Below are 17505 nucleotides of genomic sequence, written 5' to 3' on the forward strand. Positions count from 1 at the left end.
GCTGTCTTAACGATAGGTGTCATTTTACGTTTCTGAGCCTTAAATGTTATTTCACCACATATATAGCAAAAGCTATCGACAGAATTCACACACTTTCGAGGCATTTCAGATCAGCACTTAAATTAATTTAAAAATCAACTTCACACGATAATTTCAATAGCAACCACGTGCGTACAATTGACAAATTCACATAGGTTATGTTTACTACTTAAGAACAGCTGATGAGAGGGGTGTTATGTAAACAAACACGTGTACCAACTGTTGGTGATGAAATATTTCATTTGTTGAAAACTCAATATACATATATATAATATAATGATACTATATCTTGAAAACAAGAGCTAATATATAATTTTTATGGTCACTTTCGGTTTTAACACGTGGAAATACATTAAAATCATCTGATTTCAACCCCGAAACAAAAACTTTGTTGTGTTGTGTTATTGAACACTTGTATTTCACTTAGATTCCCCTTACCAGAATAAAATAATGCTGTGCCTCAGAATACTTTTTCAAACAGTGGCGAATCTAGGGGGCACAGCCATGCTAAAATGTGCTGGGGCACCATCGTGCATAAACCACATTGCATTTCTTGTAACTAATGGTACATCTTCCAGAAACTGAGGTAGCGGAGTTGTTAGAAGCTTCATTACTTGGTAGGTCCACTGTAGTACTTCTGTTCTGGCTACGTTAATAATTTTAAAATTACCAAAATTGTTATTGTTTAATTTTTTTTCGCCCCGAATCTTCGAAACAAAACGCCCTATCATAAATAATCGAAGGACAAAATATTCTAAGAATAGTCCAAGGAAGAGTCCCTTTTTTTGAGCCTTGGGAGCAGTCTGACTTGTCCATTTAGTCCAAGTCTCCAGAAAATACTGCAGCCTCTTGGGCTTCTTGCTTTTATTCTCCCATCTTCTCATGACACCCATTCCATCAGTCTCGTTCCCTGTACTAGTTTGTACAGGTTCCGTGTTGGATGTTCGTCATATTCTTCTGGGCGTAATTTTGTACGTCCATATATTGCCTGCCTCCTGTGATTCAGTGCCTCACTTTCGCATAAGATGTGTAGAGCTGTTTCTATCCCTTCATTGCATAATCTGCAGCTGAGGTCTCCGTTGTACAGCCCCATTTTATTCAGGTGTCTTCTAAGCGGACGGTTAGTAACCCTGTAGTTATTCTGAGCCGATCCCTACTATATTGAAGTAGTTCTTCGGTTCTTTTCTCGGACGGTTCCCTAATGAAGGTTCTAGTATGTTTGTTGCCAGGTACTTTTGTCCAGTACTCTGTGTGCTTTTTATTGGTCCATGTCCTAATCTGGTTTCGTATCAATGATTTTGGTACCCCTAGAGCTGGTTCAGGACCTATACATGAAGTTGATGATTCGCGTCTAGCGCGTTCATCAGCTTCATCATTACCTGTGATTGCTGAATGCCTTGGCACCCAGTACAAAGTCAATTTGTTCCTGTTTGCAAGTTTAATCAGGTCTTCATGGCATTCCCAGACCAGTTTTGATGTCACTTTCGAGGTCTCAATTTAATAAGCCTTGCACACTGCAAGATAGCATACACTTCCGACTGAAAGACGGAAGACTAATAAATTATTCGAAAGAAAGGAGCAAACGAGAGTTCAATCGCAAGTTATTCGAATAGTGTGGTATTCGAGGTACTTTTGGGAGTTTGGGGAAAAACTCGGTTTTCCTTTCTTTTCCTTTTTGATTGCCAGTTCAACTGAGTGAAATTTGGTTTTGGTGTCTTATGTTAAATTCAGTAAAACATAAAAGGATTAGCCGCTATCTACAGCTAAACGGAGGAAGAGAGCTAGTGGTAAGAAAATTTTAGGTTTTTTTTGTCTGGTGGCTAACCATATACTTTTATTGAAATACTGTGGGCGAACATTTATTTAAATAGTTTGTATCATGTAGAGTTGCCGAATAAAAGGCACGTTTGTGAATATTCAATCGCATGCCGGTTGAGCATTCTTTTATGGTCTGACTAGGTTAATGTGTTCCTTTTGATGGTTGCGGTTTTCTGTTTATTTTGTCGTTTTCATCATATTTGTAACTTTTGCAATTCTTATATTTTTTTTATTATACTTATTGAATTTGAATACGGTGTATTATTGCCGGTAATTATACTGATACAGGGGAAAAAGGGGAACGTAGAGTATATTCATATCTCACATAAAATAAGAGAACTCCTTAGGAAAAGCTCATATAAGAGGTTTCAATGGCATATCCCGACAAAGCGCCTGGAAGGACTCAAGTGAAAACGTTTTCTATTGTAAAACAGTGCCTATTTGATAAGGGGAAGCTAAGCCAAACCTTTGGAGGGTGATTACTTCTGCAGGCAACATCTAAGATAGTTCTCTATAAGTATCATTCTCCATTTCTAAATTTCAAATGGTGACAGCGGCTGCCCTAATTTTAAGTTTTGCTATAGTTTTCCCTATCAAAACTAAAAAACATAAAGATCAAGACATTTTTTTGGTTTCCTCTATACAATCCTGGCATTTCTACAATAGCGGCTTCGTTTGGGAAATAAATATTTCTATCAGAAAGTATCTTCCGCCTTAAATTCAGAGTTCAAACCGATCATCGGGGTTACAATACCATGTCTGGTTTTAGCCCCCACGTTGAATAGTCCCTTAATTTGCCACATGTTGAATAAACACCCTGTACACTGCTCATCAAATGTTAATTCAACAAGAATTTTAATAACATACAGTATTTTTGACTGCAGGACAATAAGTATTTTCTTGCATACAAACTGGATTTTCAACAAAGGGAAAAAAATAATGGAATTTTCATCAAGTGAGACAGTGGTTTCAAGACGGCTCTTTCTTTCATTCCCAAATAAAGAAATTTACTTTTCGTACTGACTCGGAGTAACACTCTATGTTTTTTGTTTGAAAACCTGCACAATTAGGCCGGCTTCTTTTAAAAAGTTTTGGTCAATTATATTTACAATTACATAATTCACATTATGATGCAACCTCTTTTAATGTATTACTGGAACTTGTTTTGTTGTCTTCATTCTCAGGAGAGTCCCAAGGTTGGATGTCTGTTGAGCTGAAAATAATGAAGATACATCCCGCTACAATGTAGAAACCAGCCGACACGCTGAATATTATATTCCAGAGTTGTTTATCCGTCTGAAATGAAAAAAATTCAGGGTTATCTTTTGCTCATCTTCAGTTTGTGCCTGAAGCAATAAGCCTTGAAATTGTGTCAAAAATATTCTCCGTGCTCTGAGGGTTTTTATTCCTGGTATTTCTTCTACACCTGCGGTATAGACATTAGTATATAAGTAACAACCTCAATCCGAATATGATTTTGCATGAAATTATGTTGACAAGAGAGGTGTGACTAACGACGCTCGTCCTGGAGGCCTCAGCACATCAACAACCGCTGTTGAAAAAGTAAATGTTGAGAAAGTAAAGGAAATTGTTATTGAGAATCGTCGAATCACTGTTAGAGAAGTTGCTGCCAAAAGGTGTCTCAAAGTCTTTTGGAATATAGAACCGTTTAAATTGATCATAAAAGTGTACGTGGTAATTCTTTCATGTTTTATCCATAGTGCAACTGTAATCTATACGTTTTTGCTAAAAGCATCTGATGATATGGAATGTTCAAAAAATTACAAGAATTTTGTTTTGACTTCATTAGTTTTGTCGCTTTCAAAACAGTTCCCTTTACATATTATGTATGCACTTATGTTAGTGCTTCTTTCAATCCTACTCGATCGAAACAGGAAAAAGTCACACGGGTATATGTCTGGCGAATATGGAGGCTGGAGCATCATTACAGTATTGTCTTTGGAAAAACAAATTCACGAACAAGCAATGAAGTGAGCAGGTGCAAAGTCGTGGTGTAAAAGCCATTGATTGATTTTCCACAAGCTCGGGCGATTTTTCCGTATTGCCTCACGCATATCAAATCAAATCAAATTTATTCATCATTTTTGATACAAGAATGTAGGTATATATGACACGTCACGTTTTACAAAAGATATTTTATCTAATATCACTTACATCAATAACAACACATGTTATAGAAAATTATTATTTTCATACTTTTTTAAGGAATAAAAACAACTTGTTACCAAAAAGTCTGACTTTTTTGTTGAATTTGAAAAAATTGTTTCACTTCTGATGCTGTGTGGTAATAAGTTGAAATATTTTGCCCCGGCATAAAGTGGCGAACCTTTGTACTCATCACGGTTCATCTTTACCTGATGGAAGTCGTTTCTCCGTCTCGTTTGATGAGAGTAAATTTCCTCATGTCTTGTTAGCAAATGGAAATGTACATGAACGTAGCTTAATATTTCGTAAAGATAAATACATGGTAATGTGACATTTTTTTTGTCTATGAATGTCTTCTTAAAAGATTATCTGTATTTGAGATCAAAAAGTAGTCTAATGAAACGTTTTTGCATTATAAATATTCTATTTATTTCTGATGAGTGTCCCCAAATAGTAATATTTATATTAAGTTTATAATACACTAGACCATAGTATATATCCAAGAGATTTGTCTCAAAAAATTTGATTTCATTGTTAACAAGGCAAAATAGGTTTTTTTCAGAGAAGTGCACAATTATTTGATGTGATTATTGAAAGACAATTTATTGTCAAGTTGTGTTCCAAGGAATTTTTTATATTCTGATACTTGAAAACTGGATAAATGTTGTTTTATCTTTATTATTTATTAAATGATTGTTTCTACACCAACATTCGAATCCATTGATTACTATTTTCGTTTTATTTTCAATTTCATTTAGATCTGGGGACGTCACAACGATTGTTGTGTCATCGGCATACATGAAAACTCGACCCTCTTTTATGTTTTCGGGTAGTTCATTAACTTAAAGTGAAAATAATAGTGGTCCAAGCACCCCTCCCTGTGGGGTCCCCAGATTCATATCAAATTAATCTGAATACTTACTTTCACCTTCAACGCTGGTGTTCCTCAGGGATCCATATTGTCTCCAACCAAGACTGCAATACAGGGTGTAACTGAATAAGTGTAAAAAATTCAAAGAGGTGATTCCTCATCGAAAAAAAGATAGGATCTTTCATATAAAGAAATTTCATTGGAGCATCCCTTGTTAAGATACAGCCCCTTAAAGGGGGTACATAAAATTTGTATAACAATTTTTTTCACAAGCACTAAAAAAGTGACAATATTGAAATGAACCTGACGGTTTGTAATACCAAAAAGAAGCTTAGCCAGAAATTTATTCAGTTTACCCCATGGTTGTAAGGGGTGGAAAACGCAACCCCTAAAATTATTTCCAATGTAACTTTTTGTCTTATCATTTGTTTACCATTCTAAAATTCAATCCAAAAGCCTCTTTCATTCTAAACAAAAAAATGTCTCTTGGGTTTTTTGTCCAAAATAAACCAGTTCGCAGCAAAAAATTATTTTAGGAACAACTACAGAGATACATCGTCATGAATGCCAAAATACGAAACTAATCTATCTAGTAGATCGCTATTAGCGATAGTGACAATTAAATTGGTATGACGCTGTCAGTTTGTGAATTTTCGAAATTGAATTAATACTAATTGTGTGCTGTTGTTCTGTTCTTAATTTGTTACTTTAATAATTCACTTGTTATCAAAATGTCATACACAAATGAGGAAATGGCTGATATGCATTACGTTCACGATCTGTCGCAGGGTAATGGGTTAGACGCTTCTAGAAGATATGCTGAAATGTATCCTCAACGGCAGCATCCTTCACATAGAATATTTGCTCGACTTCATCAACGATTACGATTCGACAAAATAACGCAGGATTGTGGTTGCCATCGAGAAGTACGAACAGCACAGCTTGAGGAAGCAGTACTTAATTTGATTGAAGAACAACCTACTACCAGTACTAGAAAGATTGCTTTCCAGCTAAATGTTGATCATATGACGGTATTTCGAATTTTAAAGGAACAACTCTTATACCCTTACTATCTGCAATGAGTACAGGCACTGTTACCGCGAGACTTTCCGAACCGTCTTGAATTTTGCAATTGGATGCTGGAAATGATTAGAAGAAATTGTGACTTTCTGAAGACGATAGAATTCACAGACGAATGTAATTTTTCTCGGGACAAGATTATTAATTTTCATAATTACCACATTTAGGCTGATGAAAACCCTCACGCTATTGTCGAAACTAACCATCAAGAACAGTTTTCTCTTAACGTGTGGCTCGGGGTTATCGGGGATGATTTAATTGGGCTTTATTTTCTACCTCCTCAATTATATGGTGCGCCATACGTTCAATTTTTAAGCGAAGTGCATCCAGTACTGCTGGAGGAAGTTCCTTTGGGCGTCAGAAGGGATATGTTGTTTATGCATGACGGGGCCCATTTTAGTCAAGTAGCACGTCAGCATTTAATTGAAACATATGCAAATCACTGGATAGGTCGAGGAGGACCACAGAACTGGCCCGCTCGATCCGCGGATCTCAATCCTCTCGATTTCTCTATTTGGGACCATTTACAGCATTTGCTTTATCGTACTCCTGTTCGCGATGTAGAGGACTTAAGAAACCGCATCATCGATGCGTGCAGGGTAATCAGAGAGACTCCAGGAATATTTGAGCGAATACGTGGCTCAATGCGCCGACGTCTAGGCATGCGTAATGTCTGAAGGTAGACATATTGAACATTTACTATGATTTCTACATGTTGTGTGTTTTGTTATTAATAAATTAGTTTTGTTTATTACCCTTTAATCGTTTATTGCAGGTACTAACTACAAAATAACAATGAATCCAGTTCGCATTTATGACGATGTATCTCTGTAGTTTTCGTAAAATAATTGTTTGCTGCGAACTGATTTATTATGGGCAAGAAACCCAAGAGACTTTTTCTGTTAAGAATGAAACAGGCTATCGGAAATAAATTTTTAAATAGTAAACAAATGATAAGACAAAAAGTTACATTGGAAATGAATTATAGGGGTTGCGTTTTCCACTCCTTACAACCATGGGGTAAACCAAATAAATTACTGGCTAAGTGTCTTTTTGGTAGTACAAAACGTCAGGTTAATTTCAATATTGTAACTTTTTCAGTGCTTGTAAAAAAATGTTATACAAATTTTATGTACCCCTTTTAAGGGGCTGTATCTTAACAAGGGATGCTCCAATGAAGTTTGTTGTTTGTTGCTTTCGCACAGGTGCCGCTCTTAGAGCACCTTAAGGTTTTTTCTGTAGTGCTTGTGTTTTGTCATTGAAAAAAAATCAGTGACTTCTTTGATAGTGGTTCGACGATCGTTCATAACCATTCATTTCAATTTTTTTACGTATTCATCGGTTGTTGAGGTGCTGTAGTGTTCGTCTTTACCGCCTTCTTGGAGGTGAGCTCTTAAAAACACGTCTCACCTTTGCTTAGCGGCTGTCACAGACAAAGTAAACAATAATTACGGCTGAAAATTTGATTATACTTCAGGGGCATGTACACCAAGATAATAAAAAATGTCAATTCGACTCTCCCGTGAAATAATTTGAAATATCCCGTAATTATATGAACATACGTTTCGAGTGATATCTTACCTCTTCATATCCAGATATAGCTTTGAAGGCATCTACCGCCAACGGTGCCATAATGGTGAAAATGGCGGAAATGCTGTTTGATATGCCCATCAGTGTTCCAGAGAATGTCGGAGATATGTCCATGTGGTTGATATTGAATCCACAATAGTGACCGGCATTGAATCCAACAGTTATGACCAAGATGATTATGATAACCTCCTTATTTGTACTTTCGATGAAGCTCAGAGATATCAGGGCTAAGGCGGGTATAAATAGTCCTGCAAGTAAACACCAGTTCATTAATTTTTTCAGTTTGTCAGATAATACAATTTCAACAGTGTGGTGATATACAAAAGCTGATCATGGTTGATTTCTTTGCACACTCTCATGAGTGATGTTGAGTCACAGTTGGTATAACTGGATGCAGCTCAGGATTGTTAACTAAACTGTATCTATCCAACAAACAAAGTAGGTAACTCAAATAACAAACAAAGCGTGATCACCACGCACATTAGCATCTATTGGGTGAAATATACAAGCCTCCTGACGCTGGCCAATCAGATTTAACTGCAATCGGCTGGCGGAATTCATTGTTACGGTGTCGGAGTTGCACAGTTACGTTTGTGGTGTGCAAATTTACGGTATTTTAAAGTTTAAAATTTTCAAAATGTCAATGTGATAGGTACGGCTGGAGAAACTGTTGATTTGTGTTCCCCCCACAATATTTTCCTATACCCAGCCGCATATTAATAAAAAAATAATAAAGTTCCGATAGTTCCTTAGTGCGACTCTGTACAAGCAGCCTTGTCCGGAAAATCACGTATACTATGTTTGGAGCACTCTGTTGCTTAGACGGACGGAATATAGCAACAGCTCCATTTCGTGAACGAAGCCCAAAGCGGAGAAGAAACATTCCATGTACCAACACTCTAACAGAGATCAAAATAAGTTTGGAGACTGTTTCGAGCAGAGATACAATACCGGTTTCGAGGTATTGTTTCTCGTCAGTGTGGTGCAGTGCCACAAATATGAGAAACGTAAATGTTTCATAGTTTTTTTGGGGGACCCTTGAAGCAATTACTGCTATGGAATGTGATCATTTTGTTATAATTCTTTATGAGAGTATAATTTATAGGAGATATGAGGGTAATTTATGAAGGGAAACGCTCTCCTTTTCCAGTTTGACTGAAAACTATTTCTGCCTCTCTACGAGGGTGGTTTGAGAAGTTTCCGACCTAACAACGATATAACGTAGTCTCCTTTTAACTCTACAAACTTCTCCCAGTGATGTTCCCATCTTTATAACCCGTCCAAATAGCACTCAGCGTTTTCCTCTGCAAAATAATTGTTCACGAAGGTGATTGTCTCTTCATTTGACGAAAATCTCTATCTTCTGAGCGCAATGTTTAGATAAGGGAACAAAAAGAAGTCACTTGGGGCTAGATCTGGTGAGTAAGGCGGATGGACAAGCAGTTCAAACCGTAATTCGTGGATTTTTGCCATGGCAAACGCTGAGGTACGGAACAGGATTTTCTTATCATGCAAATGTGGCAGTTTCTCTGCAAGTTCTGCTTTCAGCTTGTCAAGTTATGAAGCGTAGTATGCTGCTGTGATTGTTTTTCCTTTTCGAAGATAATTAACTGAACAACTCCGTGACTATCTCAAAAAACCGTCGCCAGCACTTTTCCAGCCGATAAAACAGCCTTTGCTTTTTTGGAGTCGGTTCCCCCTTTGCAGTCCACTTTTTGGAGTGTATTTTTTTCGGATGTATCCAAGATTCATCTACAGTGACATGTTCATAACCTCTGCTATCTCTCCCACTTTATGTTGGCGATGGCAAGGCCATCTAGTGAAAGATGTTAATGATATTTCTGAATATTGAACTTACCAATGGAATTGAAAATTTTTCTGCTGACAGAAACGCTGGTCAGTCCTTTAGCAATTATGTAATCTGCTATGGGGCTGAACATGAGATTCATCAACCACATGACGAAATAAGGAAGTGCTGATAAATAGCTATTCTGAAATTAAGTGCGATATGAACTCTGGATGTTATTGTCAAATGAGACTTCTTACCGAGTCAATTTTGTAATTCAATATTTCCTTCATGAAACTTGGTATTTTGGAAAGTAAGGTCCAAAATCCCCAATTTTGACCACAATGGGTGATTACTATAGCCATGAAAGGAACAGATGTGAAAATGGATTTCCAAGGAGTAGGTGGTTTCTGTAAATAGGAAAAATGTCATGACAACTACAAATTTGATAAATAACAAGTTATCCTCTATCACATATGGAGTTGCCAAGTATTTTAGAGGTTGAGGACCGAGAAATCCTAATAAAGGCGTATACTTGCCACACAATCCAGATGTTTTAGTATGACATCTTTGATCTATGACGTGGAACCGTCATTTATTTGTTATTATCACGTGATATTTCATGCCAATGTGACATGATACTGACAAAAATATCACATCAAAATGACGAGATCATACAGTGTGACCCATTTTTAATGAAAACACCTCCCTAAAATTTGAAGTTGAGAATCGATTTTAATAATTTTTTTTTAAATGTCAAGTACTAAAAGTTCTACCTTGGGACAAAATTTGAAATGTTTATTAAAGTTTCAGGGCATACTACGATATTTTTTCTTAGTCGAAAATTGAGATTTTTTATTAGCGATTTTTTTATTGAAAAAATCACTATGCCACTGGATTCAGAGTGCCTCTAAATAGGTGTGACCAAAATTTCATGAAAAAATATTCATTATTAACAAAGTTATGACAACTCAAACATTCTAAAACTCACACAGCTAACAGTCACAATATATCATTTTTTTATGATTTCAACAATAAAGTACCGCCAGATGAAAAAAAAAAAAAACGAATAGCGTAAATATTTTTAATGAAAATAACGGAATTACATTCACACAATTCAACTAACGATGAAGCAAAAAATTTTAATAAACGTAACTAATAACTAATTATTGAAATGTTTCGATTCAGTATAACAATTAATTCTAACTCATATTCTAGTAGCCTCTACTAATCCACCACGTATTTCGATACATGTGTCGTAGCGCTTAGAATGTTTCTGATTACGTTCCTTAGTTCTTGAGGGCTAATATCTGCACATACCTGTCGAATTCTTGCATAAAGTTTATTTCTATCTCTTGAGCGGTTTTTGTAAACCTTTTGTGTGAGAAGTCCCCAGAGAAAAAAGTCCAAAACTGTGAGGTCTGGAGATCTGGGTGGCCACTCTATAAACGGACTACCACGGCCTATCCATCGGTTTGGAAAATGTTCGTTAAGCCATTGCCTCACAGCTCTGGCATAATGAACTGAACACCCATATAACTGGACAATTAAATTTGATCGTTCATTGATTGGCAGCTTGTGAAAAGCATCCCAAAACTCTGTGTTTCGAAATTCTAGAAACATCTGCGCTTTAATGTTTTCCTCAAAAAAGAAAGGACCAATAATTCATTCGTTCAATATCCCACACCAGACGTAGATTTTTTGGGAATACTGACTTTTACAGTTTATTACCCAGTTAGGATTTTCCGCTGCCCAATAGCGACAATTCTGTGATGACACTACTCCATTTGTAGTGAAAGTGGCTTCGTCGGTATATAAAATATTTTTTAGGAAATTTCTATTGTTTAAATATTCCCCTTGGGCCCATAAACAATATTCCAGGCGTCTTGCTTCGTCGCCTTCTTGAAGTGTGTGTAAAAATTTTGGCTTGAAAGGTTTAATATTCTTCGCCTTGAGACATCTCCGGATAGTTTCTCGTGGAATATTCAAATCTAAAGTGGCATTGCTTATACTGGCATTAGGATTATTTCCGAAATAATCTAAAATGATTTGATCATTCCTGTCATTCCAGTTTCGTCTTTGTACAGGATTACTTTTTAACATAATTTTTGATACTGCACCAGTTTCATTGAATATTTTATTTATTTTATTTACCGTACCGTAGCTAATACGAGGACGATCTGGATGTCTCTCATTAAATACTCTACAAACCTCTCTAGCGTCATCTCCCGAAAGACGTACACTTTCAATTTTCTCTTTTACGCTCAATCTTGCAGCCACGACACAAAATAATTCGAAGAACTGTAAGGTGAATATTGTTGACAATAATACACTTAAATCTTTCACAAGTGTCAAACTGTAATATCATTTCCATGGCAACTAAGATTTAAATTGAAATATTAGGTCTTAGTTTTAGTTAATTTGCGTGAAAATTTGAATGTAATTCCGTTATTTTCATTAAAAATATTTAGGCTATTGGTTTTTTTTCATCTGGCGGCACTTTAATGTTGAAATCATAAAAAAATATTCTCATCGCTATATCTGTTGATATAGGGTGTTTTTTGTAACTGTTAGCTGTGTAAGTTTTCGAATTTTTGAGTTGTCATAACTTTGTTAATAATGAATATTTTTACATGAAATTTTGGTTACACCTGTTTAGAGGCACTCTGAATCCAGTGGCATAGTGATTTTTTCAATAAAAAATATCGCTAATAAAAAAAATCCCGATTTTCGACTAAGAAAAATATCGTAGTATGCCCTGAAACTTTAATAAACAGTTCAAATTTTGTCCCAAGGTAGACCTTTTAGTAGTTGACATTAAAAAAAAATATTAAAATCGGTTTACAACTTCAAATTTTAGGAGGGCGTTTCCATTAAAAATGGGTCACACTGTATTTACTGGGTTACTATCTCAGATGAAAATGAACTGGTATGAACTGTTGTTTATTAGACATTATGATAATGAAATGAGTTGAATAATATAATCCTTACTTTTTTCTTTTCAACGACAGTTCCGGATTCTATCCACTTTCTTTCTTCGATTGAAATTCTTTTGTCTGTTTTCGGAGTGTTGGAGCCGAATAAAAACCATAAAATACTCCAAGCCATCCCCAAAGATCCGTAAAAGTAAAACGCCACTGGCCAACCACCATCAGAAGCAGAAATCATCCCAGTAATTGGCATTGCCAAGCAGTTACCTAGCACTTGACCTAAAAACAGTTTAAATGATTTATAATTATATGATCGTTAGCAGAGACTGGGCAAAAAAGTCAATCCCTGATTTTCAAAAATAATGGTCTACAAACTCTTAAATACAAAGACGTGAGAGGGCCACAAGTTACTTTGTGAAATCATTGAATTCTGAGTTCAATCTCGGTATTTGACAAAATTTCTGTTAATGGAAGCAATTCTGTACTTATACAAAGACCCTCACTTTGAAAACAGCCATGGTTTCATTACAAATTAAACATAGCGCCTTATTACTGGACTCAATCACAAAATACTGAAAGTTCCATTTTTCTTGGAACGTTCTGCATTCACTGTCGATTTTTCGCTTCTTTTCCATACTAACAAATCACACATAAAAACAATAAGTCAAATCAAAATACTTTTATTGACGGGTGTTACTTTATTTCACAATAGACACTTTCGCTTCCTTCGCCTTTCCTACGCAGACTAACTCGCAGTTGCGCCGCTAGCCTTTTTATATGCAATTATTACTGCCTCGGGGTGATCGTAATACACTAGCTAGAACCAGAACTTTCTCGAACCAACGCGGTAATACCAAATATTCAATTACGCCTAATGCCACCAAGCGGGTAGCTGAAAAACATAGTACATAGTACCACTACTCGCCACTAGATGTCGTTAAGTGTCACAATACACAATAATATTTGAAATGCAAAAAAGGCATAAGTTTGCTTAGGTCAGAAGGGCAGAAATTGGCCCTTGGAACAAACTGAAAAAATCATTATGGCCCGAAGGCTTCAAAGTTTGGAGACCCCTGCTATAGAGCAATATCAATGAATTTTCACGTAACATAAAATTAAGGTCCTTTGAAAATGCACTTGGCAGAGATGACGTTATTGCCATATTGCCAGTTTCTGCCATAGAGTTTCTAGTCATTCAAGTTTTACCTGCATACACGAAACTTCCCCATTTAGCTCTCTCTGATTTATGTGCCCATTTACTTAGTAAAAAATGAACCGAAGGAAAAAGAACTCCATGGAGTGCTCCTTCGATTGCTCTCAAAGCGATGATTCCCTTGAAACCAAACACCTCTGCAAAGCACGGAATCAATAGTATACATAGAGCTGACAGAGCAATAGCGATTGTTAAGAAATATTTTGGTCCGTAGTTTTTTGCGAACTGTCCAGCTATTATTTGGAACCATATATGCCCCCAAGAGAAAGATGAAAGTATGACATTCTGACTGCTTTTCCATCCTGGGTAGGTCTGAAAATGATAAAAAATTGGCAGTCAGATTTCGAGTTATTGATGGGCCAAATAATAATGTTTACTTTATTTCTTGAATGACAAGTACATTGTTGCAGTGTTGAACATTTTGCTCCTCAATCTTAAGTGGGTCTGTTTTCAAAATCAATAGAGTTATTCAATAATATCATTTGAAATTGGAAATTTTTTGAGCTAGGGATAGACTTATCCATATTGATCAAGCAATATGTTACATATTTTTTATGAAAATCAGTTTTGTTTGAGTTTTTTCCATGAAAATTCTTGATATTGTTACATTTTACCCGTGAGTTCGACAATAATTGACCACATTGTAAAATTTAACTCAACTTTTTTTCACTACAACTCTGCAAATATAACACGAATACTGTAAATGAACTTCTGACTGATACTCAAATGTATTTTATTTCTAGACACCGTAGCTTACTCGTAAGCTGAGTTGAGATTATAATTTTTGAAGTAAGTAGTAGATATAGAGCAAATTCATGAACAAATAATGAACATATTTTGGAAATTATTCTCTGATAAGTTAGAACTCACCGGGTATTTTTTTGTCGGATCAATAGGATCTGTCATTGCAACAATACCGACAATCAGAACCGTCCTCATACCATAAACTATTACAGCTCCACTAAACATAAGGATATACTGAAGATGTCGAATTCCAGGTTTACCTGGAAGGATGAAAAATACAAAAAAGTTGAAAATTTATGTGCTGAAAATATATCTCAAACAGTAACTGTTTTCAAGTTATTGAAACTCAATATTTATCCTGAAATTAGAAACACTCACATCTCTAGTCCTGTAGTTTTGCTGAAATCATCTATAACTCCCTAGACAATGGTATGCACGTGGCAGGAATATTTTTTGACCTCTCACGTGCATTTGACTGTCTATCGTATGACTTTGTTGAAACCAAACTTTTTAATCTAGGATTTAGGGGTATATTTTTTGCAATGGCTCATAAATTTTCTTTCAGACCATACAATGTTGATAAAAATAAAAGATACACTATCTGATCCTCAACCAATTAGTTCAGGAGTTCCTCAAGGCTCTGTCCTGGGACCGCTTATCTTTCTATTATTCGTCAATGATCTACCCAAATACTTCAACATCAACAACAATAGTCTCACTCTCTTTGCTGACGATACCTCGTTAGCGGTGTCAGCACACAGCCTAGAGGAATTAAAGTCATCAATGGAAAGGTTTTAGATTGGTGCAAGTTAAGCAATCTGATTGTTAACTTGAATAAAACAAAATGTATTCATTTTAGTTCTTCCATCGGTCTTGATAAATATCCTACTGTCTTTGATATTAGAGGGGTGGAATTGGTATCACGAATTTTACAAAATTTCTAGGAGTCTATGTGGATGATTGCTTAAGATGGTCTGAACACATTACAGTCACTTGTAAAAAAGTTAACCAAGCGTACTATGGTCTCTCCAGCATAAAACATTTTATGCCCTTGCATGCCTTGCTGGACGTATATTATAGCTTGGTGTACAGCCATTTAAGCTACAATGTGGTTCTTTGGGGATATGCCACCAACAAAGATAGGGTTTTTATTTCCAAAAAAAATTATCAGAAAATATTATTTGATATCCCATGGGGAGAATCATGCAAACAGCACTTCATATCATATCAAATCCTGCCATTTCCTTGTATTTACATATTTAAATGCTTACTATACATCCACGATAATTTAACAAAATGTAACACAAATTCTTACCACAGTTACTCAACCAGAAATGGAAAATTGTTAAGTGTTCCTAGACACAGATCCTCTAAATTTGAACAGTAACCCAAATATATGGGAATAAAATTATTCAATCACCTACCTGATCACTTTAAAACCATGAGTTTGATGTCATTTGAAAGAGAAGTTAAAAATTTGCTCCTGTCTAAGGCTTATTACAGTGTCACTGAATTCCTTTTAGACGACTTTAGCTGATTGCGCTTCAGACTTTCATTCAGATTTTTTTTTTTTATTATACACCTAATTTTGACTAATATTGTTTTTTTTCTTTATATTTTATACATTTTTATACTTTAAAACTACTGAGATATTTTATCTTTATATATGTTTATTTTCTTTATACTATTTCAACGTGTTGTACTGACATGTCCTATACGTTGTTAATGTCTCAAAGGATAAATAAATATTATTATTATTATTACCTGACAGTGAAAATCAAACGAATATTAGTGAGAACTGCCTTTTACTACTCGTACTCGTTTCATGACCGTTGTTATCCATGTGCACTGTTAAAAAAATATTGAAGAGATCCATGGAAGGACGATGTTCTGTGACGATTGAGAAGATAAAAATCGAATCGCGAAGAGAGCCTACTTCAAGGATTGAAAACACGCTTGCAGAAGTGTATTATGTGTAAGGAGGGCTACTGTAAAGGGGCCAAATAGAAATTGATGAAAAAATAAATATTTTGTGAGAAAAAACCATATTCACCTTATTTTTGAAACAGACAGTGTATATCTGTGAATGACTTGTGGAGGTAATCCACAAAAATCATGCTGTATAAGCTAAGTGGAATCAGCACTTTTCCTTCTTTCTAAATTGCAAACAACCGACCCCGAGAAGTCAGAGACAAGGTGATGGATTATTGTACTATAATTATTGACATATCATACGTGTATTTGCCAAAAACAGCTTTCCATATAAGTACCTTCCACCGAGGATTCTTCGAATGCCCCTAAAATTGAGGGAACTCAACTACATCCTTGTTTTCAGAAAAGCCTATTCGAAATTTTTATTCTTCTTGGTCTCCCAGAGTCTCTGTATAAAAAAACGAAGTGAACCTAACCTCAAACTGACAAGCAACTGAATACAGAAACATAAAAAAATGTACAATTATTAACAGAACATAAAAACTAGAAAATAACACTAACACAGAAAAGAACAATGTGAATAATTCAGGGTGTCGTTCTTCAGATAGTACAGACCCTTTCCAGCTACATCGAAAATTCTGGTAAAACTTACAACTCCATCGTAACAAAGAGTCATCATTATCAGGTTCACTTGAAAAATCTCATTGAAATTTGAGTATAAATCATAGCAAAAACTTCACTGACCTGGTTTTGGTGGAGCTTGAGTTCCTTCAAATTTTTGCTCCACATCATCCATGTTGATCTAGACTCACATTCACCTATTACTAACTCTGAAAAATATACATTTTTGGACCATATCGAGATTTTGGTTCCAGTTAGAGATATTTATTATAATCTGTTATCATTTCAATGAGATTTGTTCCGTTTGAGTGTTAAAAAGACTATGGCTTAGATATCAATTGGAGGATTATTCGTTATCCTAAATAGCCTGAACTTCCACATATATTTGGAAAGTATCACTGGATGATAAGTGATTAGAAATTGAATATTAGATCCATATAAAGTGGGTGTTTTCGTGGTCTGCTGGTTTCGAAAAGTTTTGATCACATGACCTCCTCAGTAGGTCTTTTACTGATGGCTACAATAACTTTCTGAATTTTTTTATGTTTGATTGAAGTTGTTGATGTGTTTACCGATTTTTTCGCGCTTCTGTCATGTCCATTATATTGAGATAGTTCTTAGAATGTTCAGATTTCTTTGGTGATATCATTATGATTTGCCACAGCTGGAATAGCCCGGTTTATATTACTTTACCAGATCCACCCTACTTTTGTAC

General features: G+C 35.5%; 1 protein-coding gene across 1 annotated transcript; it reads right to left on the reverse strand.

Annotated features, from left to right (window-relative positions):
• Nucleotides 1-2933: 2933 nt before the first annotated feature.
• Nucleotides 2934-17069, reverse strand: LOC141485777 (putative inorganic phosphate cotransporter). Its single transcript, XM_074183242.1, has 8 exons — nt 16914-17069; nt 14364-14497; nt 13487-13805; nt 12342-12559; nt 9611-9760; nt 9423-9555; nt 7556-7812; nt 2934-3153 (listed from the first exon to the last, which is right to left on the reverse strand). Exons 1-8 carry the CDS (start codon nt 16963-16965, stop codon nt 2983-2985), a joined length of 1434 nt encoding a protein of 477 aa, XP_074039343.1. The 5' UTR covers nt 16966-17069; the 3' UTR covers nt 2934-2982.
• Nucleotides 17070-17505: the final 436 nt, after the last annotated feature.

This window comes from Leptinotarsa decemlineata, unplaced genomic scaffold (genome assembly GCF_025532065.1).
Source record: "Leptinotarsa decemlineata unplaced genomic scaffold, Ldec_3_MD MMD2_tig00026336_RagTag_RagTag, whole genome shotgun sequence".
NCBI lineage: Eukaryota > Metazoa > Arthropoda > Insecta > Coleoptera > Chrysomelidae > Leptinotarsa > Leptinotarsa decemlineata.